At 44.2% G+C, this 14,273-nt stretch overlaps 3 protein-coding genes across 3 annotated transcripts; all 3 read left to right on the top strand.

Moving 5' to 3' along the window:
- Window positions 1-5,214: 5,214 nt before the first annotated feature.
- On the top strand, window positions 5,215-5,601 carry C922_04448 (hypothetical protein; the record flags this gene model as incomplete). Its single annotated transcript, XM_008820031.1, has 1 exon — window positions 5,215-5,601. One exon carries the CDS (start codon window positions 5,215-5,217, stop codon window positions 5,599-5,601), a length of 387 nt encoding a protein of 128 aa, XP_008818253.1.
- A 1,401-nt stretch (window positions 5,602-7,002) lies between these two features.
- On the top strand, window positions 7,003-8,718 carry C922_04449 (hypothetical protein; the record flags this gene model as incomplete). The annotated part of the gene is made up of 2 exons (XM_008820032.1): window positions 7,003-8,467; window positions 8,597-8,718. The coding sequence occupies 2 exons, from the start codon at window positions 7,003-7,005 to the stop codon at window positions 8,716-8,718; spliced, it is 1,587 nt and encodes a 528-aa protein (XP_008818254.1).
- Window positions 8,719-13,826: 5,108 nt separating this feature from the next.
- Window positions 13,827-14,072, top strand: C922_04450 (hypothetical protein; the record flags this gene model as incomplete). The annotated part of the gene is made up of 1 exon (XM_008820033.1): window positions 13,827-14,072. One exon carries the CDS (start codon window positions 13,827-13,829, stop codon window positions 14,070-14,072), a length of 246 nt encoding a protein of 81 aa, XP_008818255.1.
- Window positions 14,073-14,273: the final 201 nt, after the last annotated feature.

The raw sequence follows: 14,273 nt of genomic DNA on the forward strand, positions 1-14,273 counted from the left end.
AAGTCCTCCCCCCTTTTATATATAGCAGTATTTTGGCAATGGGAAGACTCATTGAGAATCAATAAAAGCAATAAGCCGCCCTTTTACTCATGAAATGTGTGGATAAGTTGCGCCAGAGTGTTATATATAAATCCACGGTTCATGACATAAGAATCCCGAGTAACCCATCCTGTTAGAAAAAAATATGCCCCGAAAAGGAAATTATATATGAATTTAAAAGGAACGGGTTTGAAACCAAATGGAAAAAGGAGAAAGTAACGGTTATTCCTAAATAGAAACACCCCTAGGGAAGAATATAGACAGCAGGAAACGAGCAGAATGTAGAGGAAAATATGATAGTGGGGAGCCTACCCATAAGCCTTGAGCGCCCCCATAAACGACTAAACGAAGGAAGAAGTGCATCTTCAGACGTGAAACTACATTTAGAAGAGGTGCGAAGATTGGAATATGAGCTGAGCATATGTTTTTTTAAGGAATTATTCACAACTGAAATTCGTATTTCACTAAATTTAATCAAAAATCCAAACTATCATACTTTAAATTGAGAGTTTTCATCAAAGGCACCTAAGCGTACACTACAGTATATGTTGAAAGCCTCCAAGCTGCGTATGAACCCGACTGTATTGTTCCATTCCGGAAAAGTAGAATTATTCTGAAGCCACAGAATATGGAATTAGTCATATCCGCAAAAACTTCGAAAGTTAAGAATCATAGGTGAGTTGACAAGAATTTAATATTCGCGCGCTTTATTAAGAGCAATAATGAAAACATTCTCTGGTATCATTTATGACTTGTATCAAGTCTTATTCCAGGACAATTCTGTAAAAAATATTTGAAACTCCCGCCCATAGCATAACAGCAGCTAGGTTGGAATAGTATAAACTGCTATCCTCTATATATCTGACAGGCTACACCGGCAAACTAATTTAGTTGTGGACTGGACGATGTGGAAGATTTTCCCCACCTCACTTTATCAAAATTACTATAAAAAACATACTTGATCAGTACACATCCTTATGATTCCGTCACTGTCTCCCAAGAATAATCCCTCCACAGTGTAATTAATGTGATAGGACTATTATTCTCTATCACTAAAGTAATAGTCCTAAGAGATATATCATCTCCTTAAGAAATAACATATCTATGGATTAAACTAAAACCTAAATCTGGGCATGTTACGAGGGTATGGGATTTTTTTATTTATTTTTTACAGGTATTAAGAAGGGGTTCATTTCCTATTTCACCTCAGCTTCCAATCTTGTTCTGTCATTTTAACTTTAAAAATTCAGCACGAAAGTATATTACCTACAGGCAACCTTATTCTTTAGGATTGATTCACAGAAACAAGGTAATATAGCAAGAATCCAGGAAGATTTTATCGGCGTAGTGAAAAATTGTGTTTATTCCGATTATTTCTTTATTCCTTTCTCTCTTTCGGCTAATATTTAAGCACCAAAAATGACAAGAAAGGAGATCTGCAATTATACGTCGTTTTCTACTGCCAAGAAATAAAAATCTCGTGATATATTTCCTATGATTCCCATCGTATTAGACAATGAAATCATTATAAAAGGTATAATTTGTTCTTTATCAGAGAATATAATGGCATATCACTCATATTATGACAACACCAATCTATGATCACAGGATTAAAAGTATTAGAAGAAAAAAAAAAAAAAAGTGCTAAAACCGAAAAACCAACAGATTAATGTCTCTACGAAACCATAAGTATTATATGATATGAATGTACATTAATAATTAGTAAAGTTATAAAATTAATAAATAAAAGAGAAAACTTGACTAGTCGTCTATCCTAATCTGGATTAAGTTTCCAATAGTGCCTAAGGACAAACCAGCAAATCCCAGGACCAACATCATGTAATTAGGTTACTAAAATAATAATTGTGGAATCATTGTAAGATCAGAGCAGCCTCTAGGCGGAATCAATTCATACACAACCCCTTATAGATTATAGAAGGAGATATGAAAAAAATATTTAGTCCTTAACTCTCTTTCTCAACTAGTAATAGCCTCTCCTATAAGAAACATCGTATATATGGGTTCCTCAGGTACATCTGATCATTAGATCCGGTTAATAAATTTCTTGACATCTCTCTTAAGGAAAGAACAAAAGTCAAAGATCAAGTAACAGCAACTTATGTTCTTAAAATCCGACTTCGGAAGAAATATTAATCTGTCCTATATCATGTATGGAAGAATGAAGAGATTGTTTAATTAATATAAAAAAAGCTAGGGTAATAAAGCGATTAATCTCTTAGCCAAATAGGAAATGACGACCCAAATCAAAAAAAGGGAACTTTATCTGGTGCACAAAGCAGCCCCGTTAAGCATCTCAAGCAAATATGAATAAGTCATCAAAGTTCATCAAAATGCCAACTAATAACGAAGGATGATAATAGGTTGGGATATCTACTGCCTCTTAGGAACATCCCGCAAGTCACCAATCAACTCTCATCCACTCGACCAAGACAAAGCCTAGAATCAACTCTCACTAGCAGCCGAATAGCACCTCCCCACCGTCTCAGCTCGAGTTCAGGTGAGTCCAAAGGCGAGACAAGAACTTCATGAACAAACCGGTGCGTCCGTTTAAAGGATTAAATTAATTATGTAAAGATAGGCGAACCTGCGAATATTATCATTAGAATCCCACAAAAACCAGTCACGTACGAAAAAGGGTTAATCATGAGGAAGCCTCCAAAGACAAATCTACTCCTCCCCTTCAAAGGAACACACGAAAACGGGCACTCGTGATAGATTCCAGATGAACTCGCATTGACTGAAGTCTTAAGGGTACTGCAAGAGAGTCAGCTGGAAAACCGATTTCGTCTTAACTGTGAAGCAACAAAGGATCGAAAATGAACCTCCCCTACAGTCCAAGCCGGCCAAACTTTCCACAGGAGGCCCCACTCAATAGGGGACACGAGTCATAAAAGGATAATCCAGCAAAACTAACGAACCCTCCATGAATAGAGGTCAGTATTCTCCGTTAGACCGTCCCAATCGAAGAAGTACAAACAACAACTAACGACAAGTCCCCAAAGTGGCAAAACTGAGATATAAAATGATAAAGACTCCCAAGAGAGATGTCTGACCATCTCCAAAATCCCAAGGGTCACGGACTAAGAGAAACTTTAAAACTAACACGTCGCCGAAATAGCAACCACCACCAGCCGAGAAGAGATAAATTACGGGGAGCTCCAAGTACGGAACAAGCAACACCAACAGCCCGCAGCAACCACCTCAGAAGAAAACCCCTCACACCAGGGGCCAACAAGTCTGTAAACCAACGGGAATCTCCCCTACAGAAAAGGACTTCCAGACGGAGCTAATTCCCACCTCACTAATCAATCTCATATAAGCATTCACTGAGAGAAACTAACGGATAAATCTCCAAGAATCAGGAACCCAACCCGGGCGCCATTCAAGTCAAAAAACCAGCGGGCCTCTAACCTCATCTCACCCAAAAAACAGTGAAACCAATGCCAAGCCAAACACACAACAACACGCGAGGGACTGCCATAAATTTCTACCACTGTCTTTGAAGAGTCCTCCCAAACCAAGGATCCAATTTGGGCGGAGGACATAATGTAACGAGACCAAGGGTCCCTCCACGTCCCGAAGCAGCTCCTCATCCCTTAAATGAATGCTGACCTCACTGGGAAACCTAAAACAAGGAGAGGAAGAAAACTCTCCCCCTACGTGACCAGGACCAAACAGACACCCAATGCACAAGAGGAAAAACTTCCCCACCCGAGACAACTGCAGCAACAAACTCGACTTCTGAAGAGAAACAGCTTGAACTTAAGATAATACCAGTCCTGATCCAATAGTCCGCTAGATAACAAGAAGAATGGGTACCTCGAGGCACGGCGAGACAGATGACCGGTTACAGGCTTGACCAACAAACTCTCCGAGGGAAGATAACACCTAAAAGACTAAGAGGCAAAGGTTTCTAAACCCCCCAGTCCAGACTCACCGACCTCATATCATCTGACTTAACAGGCGTCCGAAAACAGAACAAGAATTAGGCAGAAGTTTCCGGCTGCTCGAAGACAAAGTGGGGATAACGAGACGGGTACAACCCCAGGTACGTCATCCTCATTCCTCATACCAAACCCCCAGAGCCTACTCTGCAAAAGTAAAGAGATGTCCTTCCGAAAGAACAGAGCAGAGCCAAGAATCCACAGGCCAACAAATCAATGATATATCTGTCAAATCCCTGGCCTGAGCACATCCAGAAGGCGAAAAACCCACGGAAATACCAAGAGCAACAATGGTCAAACCAAGTTAAGGGACAGACAACAAGTGATGAGCTTAGGTAGAAAACGACGGCCCACGAGTAGTGGGAGTCTCAATAAACAAGGAATAATGGTTAATCTTAAAATCCAACGAAGGAGGGGCACTAGGATAATACCTCAAACCACAAGGAGAGACGACTACCCTAAGAAAGCCTCCCGCTTCGGATGATAATAGGCTCTGGACTAGTTAAAACGTAGTGCGAATCAGACAGGCAGAAGACGATGATATCGAGGATGAATCTGCAGGCGTTGGGCCAACATGAAGACTCAAAAACGCAGCCCAACCCCAAAAGCTTCACGGGAACAATTGCATCCAGTGGATAAAAAAGGATCATTCCGCTAAGAAAAGCAGGTATGATCTAGTACTCTGTCATGTTCGCTTCAAGTTCAAACTCCTAAAACCACCCCAGAGAATTGCTGAACCCGAAACAGGAAGGTGCAACTAATAACGTAACAGAATATCAAATAAGGACTCAGCAGCAATTGCGAGATAGAATCGCCATAGAAGAGCGACGAGGGACGGCTCCCGAAGCCGCTGAGGATAGTTGCAGAGGAAGCACAAATTTCCAAAGTACGGCTAAGATCCGTCGTACAATCCCTGGGCAAAACTCCATAGTTAAGAGGTGCGACGGGCGAGAAGGCAGCGTCACCGTCAGGACTAAACCGCCAGCGGCAAGCTAAGGCACCTTAGAAGGGTGCGCCTCCCCCGAAGAACCAACAAGGAAGATGGGCCAAAGACGGAGGATAGATTGCAAAAGGAACCCTAAAAACCAATAGGAGCCCCCTGTCAAGGCCAAATCGTCCAGAGCTGGCGGAAGAATAAATAAGGCCGTGAAGGTACGAAGAAACAGCTCAAGTCAAGTAAAGAATCCGATGACCAGAAACTGCAATAGCGATGAAGAGAACAGCCCAACTTAAGGAACTCCCAGGCCAACAGGGGGGTCGAATCAGCAAGAAAGCAACCCATAGAAGACAAAAGAATAAGCAATTAAAGAAAGGGACATCAACTCTCTGTCTGGCAACCCCAAAAGTGAGAAAACGCCAGATCGAGGGGGAAGGCCGAACCACCAAGGTGCTAAGCATGGTACCGGAACTCCGGCACGGGCAACCTCCCGAACCGAGGCAAGAGTCTCCAAACAGACAACCCCCAAGGAATATTCCACTACTGAGAGGAGGCAAAGTGATAAATGAAGGACCACGGACCAAGATGATCTCGATGAGAATACAGGACGGAGGAGGACTACATGGACTGACGGTCGCTAATAGAATCCAGCTCGTATAAGAATTCGTTCAAACACAACGAAGATCAGCATTGCAAAATTCTCGCCAGAGCTCCATCCGACGCCCCCAAACCACAGGAGGGGCTCCCCGCCGCGAAGGACAGGGGGAGGCCTACATAGACCAGGGAAACCAAGGCTGGAGAGCTATACGCTCCTGGACCAATTGAATGTCAAGAAGAAGCGAGGTTCAGCAACCGATGGGTAACAAATAAGAGGCGAGGACCGAAGTCAGAGAAGGGAGCCAGAGTCCCTGTAAGAGAAGCCGGATCCGGCCAATCAGCCTGAGAAGTATAACTTCTAAAGAGCGAATATGGGGCAGGGAAGGTAGGAGGAGGGACCTCTAGCTCCGAGCCTAAGCCCAGGCATGTGACTATGGTGTGGAGAAGCTACAGGTGGGGGCCGACGCGGGCGTGAGTTCAGGAGGAGAACAAGGAGATCAATAGTCAACCTCCAGGAACCCTCCCTGATGCCATGACGAGGCCAAGAAGTTTAGGATGGCAAGGGGGAGGGTAACGACAAGGTAGAAGGAAACAATCGTCGCGCGAAGAAGTAACTCCACCCAGCAGGATCCGAGAAACCGAGGGACAGACACCAGAGGATACCTAAAAACTAAGAGAACGAATCACCTGCCCCACTCAAGAACCACACAGGCCCAAGAGGAGGAAGGAGAGAAGGGAGGAGGGAAAGTAGACGAGTAAACAAGGATTCCCCGCAGCCGGGAAACCTCGGGCAGTCACGAAAAATAGCAAGAGACTAAAGGCCGAAGGAGCACCAAGAAGCATGGCCCGAGATCTTACAGAGGAAATCGTAGGAATATGAAATGGGATGTTGGGGAACGACTAGAAGCCACAAGAAACAATAGATCTAGCGTGAATGTCGGTAAACTCACAGCTGAGGTACAGGCAGCGCCTAAGCCAAAGGACTCAGAAACAGATTAGCCTCAGCGAAATCTGGAGGGGGAGCCAACTCTCCAGAAGCCGATCAAGATATCAAGAAGCGAGAGGAGAAAGAAAGTCACACCTGCAAGAGGATCTACCGAGAACAGTAGAAAAGGAAAAACTAAAAACTCCAGGAGGTTCCTCCTAGAAGCCTTGAAAGACAGAGAGCCAGGAACTATAGCAGACCCGTCTCGCAAAAAGTCAAAGGGCCTGTGCAACTCCAATGCAAGCGTACACCCCAGAAGCCAAAACCCAATCTCAGGGTACGACGCTCCCAAAAAACAACCACTACCCGGTGGCAGCTAAAAGTCGAAGCTCCGAGGGGGCGGCAGAGCCAACTGAAGCAGGAATAAAAGAATTAAAGGAAGGCAAGATCGCGTCTCCCCCAAAGAGTCAAGAACCAGCGAGGGTGAGTGAACAGGTCTCCGAGGCAGAAGACCAACAGTATATTACGGTCCGAAAATCATGTATAAGATTAGATTGAGGGATGATGCCCAAACTTGGGAACACGCCCCACTGCACACACGAGGGGGCCAGTGTACGGAGGGATTCCACAGGTATTGTCTTGGAGAGTATGGAGGGACAACGGGGGCAGTACAAGGCTTCCTTGGTGAATGGAGTAGGGATCTTACGGAGATAACGCGACAGCTGGACTGGGACCAGCTGGGCAAGGAGTCCTCACCGCTCATAAGAAGAATAAAGGGAGAAAGGATTGATGAAACCGCTTGGAAGGGCCTCTTGACCTGTGTAATGTCTAATGCATTGAAGTTAGAGAGGATCGAAGTGAGAACTAATCAAGGGAAAGAAGAAATCTGGTCTAAGAACAATTGGACCTCCATGTTAAAAAACTCAACCGGTAGGGATTGGGGAAAAACAGACGTAGGTCAGAAGATGTTGATGGCTTTGACATGTCTGATAACCGTCCTGGTAGGTACCCCAAGGCCCCAAGAAACCGAAGCCAAAATCGAAAGATCACCCTGCTCACCAGTATGGGAGAAGGTGGCGTTAAAGCTGGGGGGGCACTCGCAGCCCAGCGAACCTAAAGAGATAAAGAACATAGAAGAATTTATGGAAGGAATAAATTATGGTGACCTTCGTGAAGAAGATCAGAAGAGGAGACTCGGCTTCGTCTTGAGTATATATCATGGCATCAACAAATGTTGCCAGAGCGAGACCCCCTATGAATTAAACGGAATAATCAGGCAGAATGGGTGGGATCTAAAGAAAATAGGTCAGTGTCACCTGGACGGCCAGGAACTGAAGTGTGACGGAACAGGGGCCCAGGGCGGAGGCCAGGGTCTAAATATCTGGACCAAGGGTGGCAAGACGTTAGTAGAAGGGTTACCGAGGAAGAAACCCGCAAAACTCCAATTGGTGGAACCGGAGACTGGTGAGCATCTAAGAGTGGGCAACCCAACAACGGAAGTCTCACAAAGGGAGAAAAACTTCGTGACCGAGACGGCAAAGAGGATGTCGGAAGCACACAGTCTCGCCTCGTCTAGCCCAGTCTTCCTAAGAGGCGAAGCATCCGGTGAACAGCTAAGAGACGAGACTCTAGATAGGAGACAACCAACTACGTCACTCCCCAAGGAGAAGAAGCTCAACACTTCCCCAGCAGATAGAGAACCACTAAGCAAGGAAACTCTTCCAGATCAAGTAGGAGTTAAGAAAGGAAACTCCCAGACTGGACCAGACCCCCCCGGAAGTCAGGGTTTGCATAAGGGAAAGAGACCCCACGGACACAGTAAACCAAACCCCCCAAGTATGACAACCCTTCAGTCAACTACTGATAGATCAGACTTGAATGAAGGAAGCGCCGCCGTCGACGCAGTCACCGCCGAGGACCAATACAACCAATTCCCCACGGAGCCCAACATATCAATACAGGGTCTAATGGGGGGGGTGGTAGGAGGAATCCTGGCCCTTGCGAGTATGTATGGTTTTTACCGAATCGCCAAAGCGGGTCGGAGTTGGTCCCCCAAGAAACTTAGTCATCCGCGAAGAAGGAAAGCGCACCTAAATTATGCCCAATCATGAGGCCTTCTTCCCACTCGCCAAGTCAACCCAAGACTAAGGAGAAAGAGTGCTAGATCCTCAGGCATCGAAGAGCAGGAAACCTTCATTCATCTTTCTCTCTTGTTTACCAGAATAGAGCCCAAGGTTCAGCCGAGGAGTGAATAGACAGTTTTGCTCCACAGCCGCTAAGGGCGGAATCTTCTCTATAACTCCCACACCGTGGGTGTAAACCACAGACGTCACAGAACCAAATCCCCAGGGAGAGTCTCCACAGAAAAAAACGAAGTCAGTAACCTGGGCCTCAACCCAGGCACTAGGGGACTCCTTCCCGCTGGCCCCCCCTCCTGGCAAAACCCACAGCCAACACTAACCTGGCGACGGAAGGGGGATAACAGAAGAGCCAAAATCTTTCTCCCGTAGACCTCCCCAGGGGTCCTGCGGTAGGGGGGGTAGGGTTCTGGATAATACTTCCAAGGACAAGAAGACTGCTTAGCAGTTAGAAGCTCCATGAAGGTGACCTGCAGAAAGACAACTATACACCCCATGGAAGGAAAGGCCGCCTGTTAGCAGGAGGCAGGAGCGGGACGGAGAGTCTGGTCATGTATTCCAAATTCTGGACCCCCTAGTTGAAGACAACGAAGGGGCCTGGGCGCTGAAGAATATAAGGGAGGGTCTGACGTTTAGAGTTGTGGGTTTACGCCTTAGGGGTTACATTTCGGGTAAGCCATAGTTGATTGACGTAGTCCGTCTCTGAATGAAGGTAAGGGTTAAGATTACGCACCCAGGCTACGGGGCTTGGTGTTGGGGGCTGATGCCGCAGAGTCTCGTGCTCAGGGGTCCCGATTCGACCTTGGGACTTCGGGGTTCAGGGGTCACGGTTAGGGGTTAGGTCTAAGGGGGTAGGGTTCGGTTTAAGGTTTAGGAGTATGGTTTATGTTTAGGTCTCAGGGGTCAGGGGTTCGTTTAAGGGTCCAGGGTTTAGGGTTCAGGACTCAGAGGTTAGGGATGAAGGTCTAGTGTTAGGGTTTAGGGTCCTATGATTATGGGTTATGTTTTAGCTTTAGGGTTCAGGTTTCAGGGTTCAGGCTTCAGTGTTCAGGGTTTAGGTTTAGGGTTCAGGGTACTGGATTTAGGGTTTAGAGTTCAGTTTTTAGCATTTAAGCATTAGGTTCTAGGGTTCAGGTTTCAAGGGTCATGTTCTAGACTTTCGTGGTTATGGTTTAGAGTTGAGTTAGTTAGATTTATGGATTAGCGTTTAGATTTGGGGGGTAGAACTTTTTAGGCTTTAGGTCTCTGGATTATGATTTCGTTTTAGGGATTATGGTTTTCCTTCTAGGCTCTTGGTGGTAGATCCTATGTTTAGGATGTACGGGTTAGGCATCAAGTTTCAGAGTTTGTTGTTACAGATTATGGATTAGGAGCAGGTTTCAGGGTTCAGAGGTTAGCTTTCTGGAGTTATAGCTCCGCATTTACGTTTTAGGGATTAGGAGATGTGTTTTAGTTTTTTGGGTTTAGGGATTTGACGGGTTCGGTTCAGACTTCGGGGACTATGTCCTCTTGTTGATGTCTTATTTTTAGTCTTAGGGGTGAAGACTTACTGTTTAGACCCCGGCTTCAAGTGAAAGGTGCCGTTTTTTATGGTTTCTCGGGGATGGCTCATGTTTCATGGTTTGGTTTCAATTCCACTATCCATGGTTTAGTCTTTAGTATTTAGCCGATAGGGTTAGGCCTTAGGCTATCCGAGGGGCAGGTTCCTTCTTAGGATTCAGGGCTGGGGGGTCAGGTTCTGGACTGGATTCGTCACTTCTTACTGTTCTTGAGTTCCTTTCTATGCTTCAGGTATCATTATTTATGTTCCTGCGTCTGATTTCCAGCGGTTTCTTCTCACGTTCCAGTGACTGTGTTTTGGGCCTCAGTCTTAGGGGTTAGTGGGGATATCTGAGTGTTCCTTCTTGGGGGGGAGTTATTCCAGCTGTTTGTTTTGTCCTCTAGGGTTGGAGCTGTACGCCATTTCTTGATTTCAGGGCGTTCTTCCTTCTTTTGGGTGATTTCTTCAGTTAGGCTTAGGGCTTAGGTGGAGATCTTTCGGTTCAAGGAGGAGAGTTTTTTTCTAATGAACTTTGATTTCGGGGAGAAGATCTTAATTTTCAGGTGCTTCTGTTTGGGTGCCATTTCGGGGGGGTTACGTTTGTCTTGGTGGGACTGGTCGATTACCCGGATATGGCTTGGGAGTCTGTTCTTAGGGCTTAGATGTTATGGTTTATTTTTGGGGTTTAGGGTTCCGTTTCTGGAGTTAAGTCTCACGTCCCATTTGTTGACGTTAGGGGTATACGGTCTAATGCTTGTTCCTATGCTTCAGGGTTTCTGGGGCGGGCCTGTAGTTCGAGTATTGTGTTTATGGATTAGGGCTTATTGGGTAGTGTTTTAGTTCTAGGGGATAGTTTTTACTTATCATGAGGCTTCATTTAGTGATTATTCTCCAGGGCTTAGGTTTCGGCTCCTTTCAGTTTCAGGCCAGTTTCATTTCTTTATCCTGGACTCTCTCAGTTTTTTGGCTGTGTGTCAGATTCCATTGGCTGTCGTCTCTTGTTTGTATGGGGTAGGGTTTAAGTCTTTTAATTTCGAGGGGAGACTTCTTCTGTCATTTTTTCCTTGCTAGTGCTTAGGTTTAGTTTTTATTCGGTAGTCCCTATTTTTACTTTTCCTTTAGGGGTCTCCCTTTTCCAGAATCTACGGTGTCTTTTTCAATCTCTAGGAGTCACGCTTTAGTATACACGTGTTAGGTTGTAGGGCTTACACTTTGCCTCCTGAGGCTTTTTTCTTCGGGTGACTTGTTCCGGCGTGTTTTGTTCATTAGTGGGGTTCATAATCCGTAGGTTCCTGGTTCTGCGGCTCAGTTTCTCTTCCTACTGTTTACGCTTGTTTCCTTACGGTTTTTTTCTTTGCTTTAGGGCCTTAATTCCTCGTTACTTGTCTTCTTATAACCTGTTTGGTATTGTTTTGTGTAGTCTGGTGGACTGACTCACTGGTTTGCTTATGTGGGATATGTAACCTCGCTTAGTGCTCAGTGTTGAGGGTCCATACCTTATTTCTTAGGTGTTAGGGGTCAGTGTTACATTTAGGCTTGTTTGCTTCTTTGGGGGGTTTTTGTCATCCAAGAGGGATGGTATGGGGCGCCGCCTTAAGTCTAGTACTGCCGAGAGATTTTTCCTGTGTTGGATCGGTAGTCGTCCTGTTTCAATGGCTATTGCCTCGCCTCTACCTTTCGGATTTGGCCTTGAGGAAGGAGTCCTTGATGGTTAAGGGGAGGGTGGCTACCTTTGCGGGGGTCCTTCAGGCGTCCTCTTTTTGTAGGCCTCAGGAGTAGGGGCCCGTTGGTTATTGTTTATTGGGTGGCGATGATTCCTTAGGTAGGGGTCAAAACCGATCTTACGTATCAAAATCAATGTGCCTGTATAATTTCCTGATTTTAGTTTTTACTAAAAAATAATTATCAATACAGTAAGGGAGGAAGCTTGTATATCTACATATATATGCATCTTTGGAGGAATTAAAAATAATTCCTTTATTCTTTAATGAGATTACAGGTACAGATTCCTAATATGCCACCTAATTTCTGTAATATCTTAAAAAAACAGAACAAAATAAAAGGAGCACATAAACTAATTCGAATTCGTCAATAGTAGCCCTTGAAATAATCATGGAGGATTGTTGGCATCACTGGAAGACAATCATATATACGTCCTTCCCGTGAAGGGGGTTGTATCATGTGCTGAATCCTACTAGACTTTTCCTTTATCATGTTTCCGATTGGATTTTGATGTGGAGCTGCTCTTGTATTTAACATGACTATTATTGGAATGCTTTCGTGCTATTAAGACAGGGTTACTTCTAATCAAATATTATCTACAAATATAATAATATTTCTTCTGTAGTCATCGATTTAGTGGTCCCTTTCTCCCCCTTGATTTGAGTATGGCGTGTTTAAGAAATTAAACCCATGTTCCTCTATCAATCGAGTTCATTTGATAATGTATACATAATGGGAAAAGGAATATGCATCAAGATTATTTCATATATACAGGAAGGTTAAAGTTCTTTCCGGGTAAAGAGGGGAACAACGCATGTGGGGTGCAGAGAAATGAATAATGGAATTCTTCTGTCTCTATCTATTTCGCCCTTAGACCCCTATAGATATTATGTATATTTATATATATACGGAGCTTTAATTTTGGTCATGGCTTGTTGCGGGAGAGGAAGTCATCTCTTTCATGAGTTGCGCTTAGAATACTATGATCACATGGCTTAATGCTGAACCCCCCCCCCAATGATTTCTTCGAGATTTTGGTGTATTTTTTCTGCTTAGATTGGTCAGTTACTGAATTAACCTATTAAATCCTCCATATAAGATAAAGGCGAGATGTGTGATATCACGAAACTTTTATTCACATCATAATATTAAGTGTCACCCACAGAACAAATCCAGGGTCGAAAGAGAAATAATTCGTTCAGATAAAAATACACTATGACTTGATATGTTCGATCTTTGCCGTCCTGTAAACGAAAGAAAAAAACAGATACGGCTTAGATATGCGCCATTAACAGATAGATAGTTATTCACTGCAGTAATTAATGTATCATTAAGGAAAACACAAAAGGAACAAGTTTTTGGTGGTCAAAATTTCTTCATACAATGAAGTGGCAGTGAATGATGCGCCTGAAGGCATTATAGAGTGAGAAGTAAAGTTGAATACAAGATGTACATAGTGGCACATTCGTAGAGGGGTATCTGGCACTCTCCCGCCGAAAGGCTGTGAATTGGTATCCGCAAATTGTTTGTTTCCTTGCTCTTATTAACCTTTGGAGCTCCTTATGCAGAAATAGGATGCCCCCTTTAGTCGAGAGAAGTCCTCTTGGTCCTTGTTTCAACTTAAGTTGTGGGCCGGCCTCATAAAGTAGTCACCTTGGGAGCTGTGCACCTGTATGTGGTAATGTTTGCTTCCTAATTGATCACAGAATCGTCGCGATTCCAGCCTCTCTGTCTTCACACACATAGGGGACGCTGCCATTTGCCCCCGAAGTCAACTTAACTAATAGGACAGGTTACAGCGACATGCTTCTTACCGTATATGAAATCATCTTTGAGTATATAGCTCAACTAGTTCTCTAAGGAAGAGACACAGGCCAAATAACAAAAAAAACAAAGGATATCACGGCGGCATCTCATGTGATGTCCACAAGATCACGTGCTGTGTGGTGTAATGCCACTAACAATGACTGGAGGGAGACGCATACGAATGAAATTAGAAAGATCCGGAAGAAATTATGATGATGTAACAGATATTTATGGAGCCATAGGAGAATCATTCCGGATTACATATCGTTCTATTAATGCATCCAATGTGAGAATGTTTATAACACGTGTTTACCCCGTCTTCATTCTCCTACTTTCCTTTAACAAAGAGTACAAAAAATACAAAACAGCAAAAAGGGAAGGTAACAGTGCTGAGTGGCGATAAATGAATTAAAACATTGTTCTTGATGTCAGGAAAACAGAGATTAAAAAGGAAGTCACATGTCCCTCCTAATATCAACCTCGAGAGAAAAGATAAGATATATGGAGATTGAACACCACAAAGCCAGAACGAAAGTGAAAACAAAAACAGCCAATGTGAGACACATGAGAGAGGGCATATAATAATTCCACTGATAACCCGTCA

This window comes from Plasmodium inui, assembly GCF_000524495.1.
Source record: "Plasmodium inui San Antonio 1 unplaced genomic scaffold supercont1.23, whole genome shotgun sequence".
Taxonomy (NCBI): domain Eukaryota; phylum Apicomplexa; class Aconoidasida; order Haemosporida; family Plasmodiidae; genus Plasmodium; species Plasmodium inui.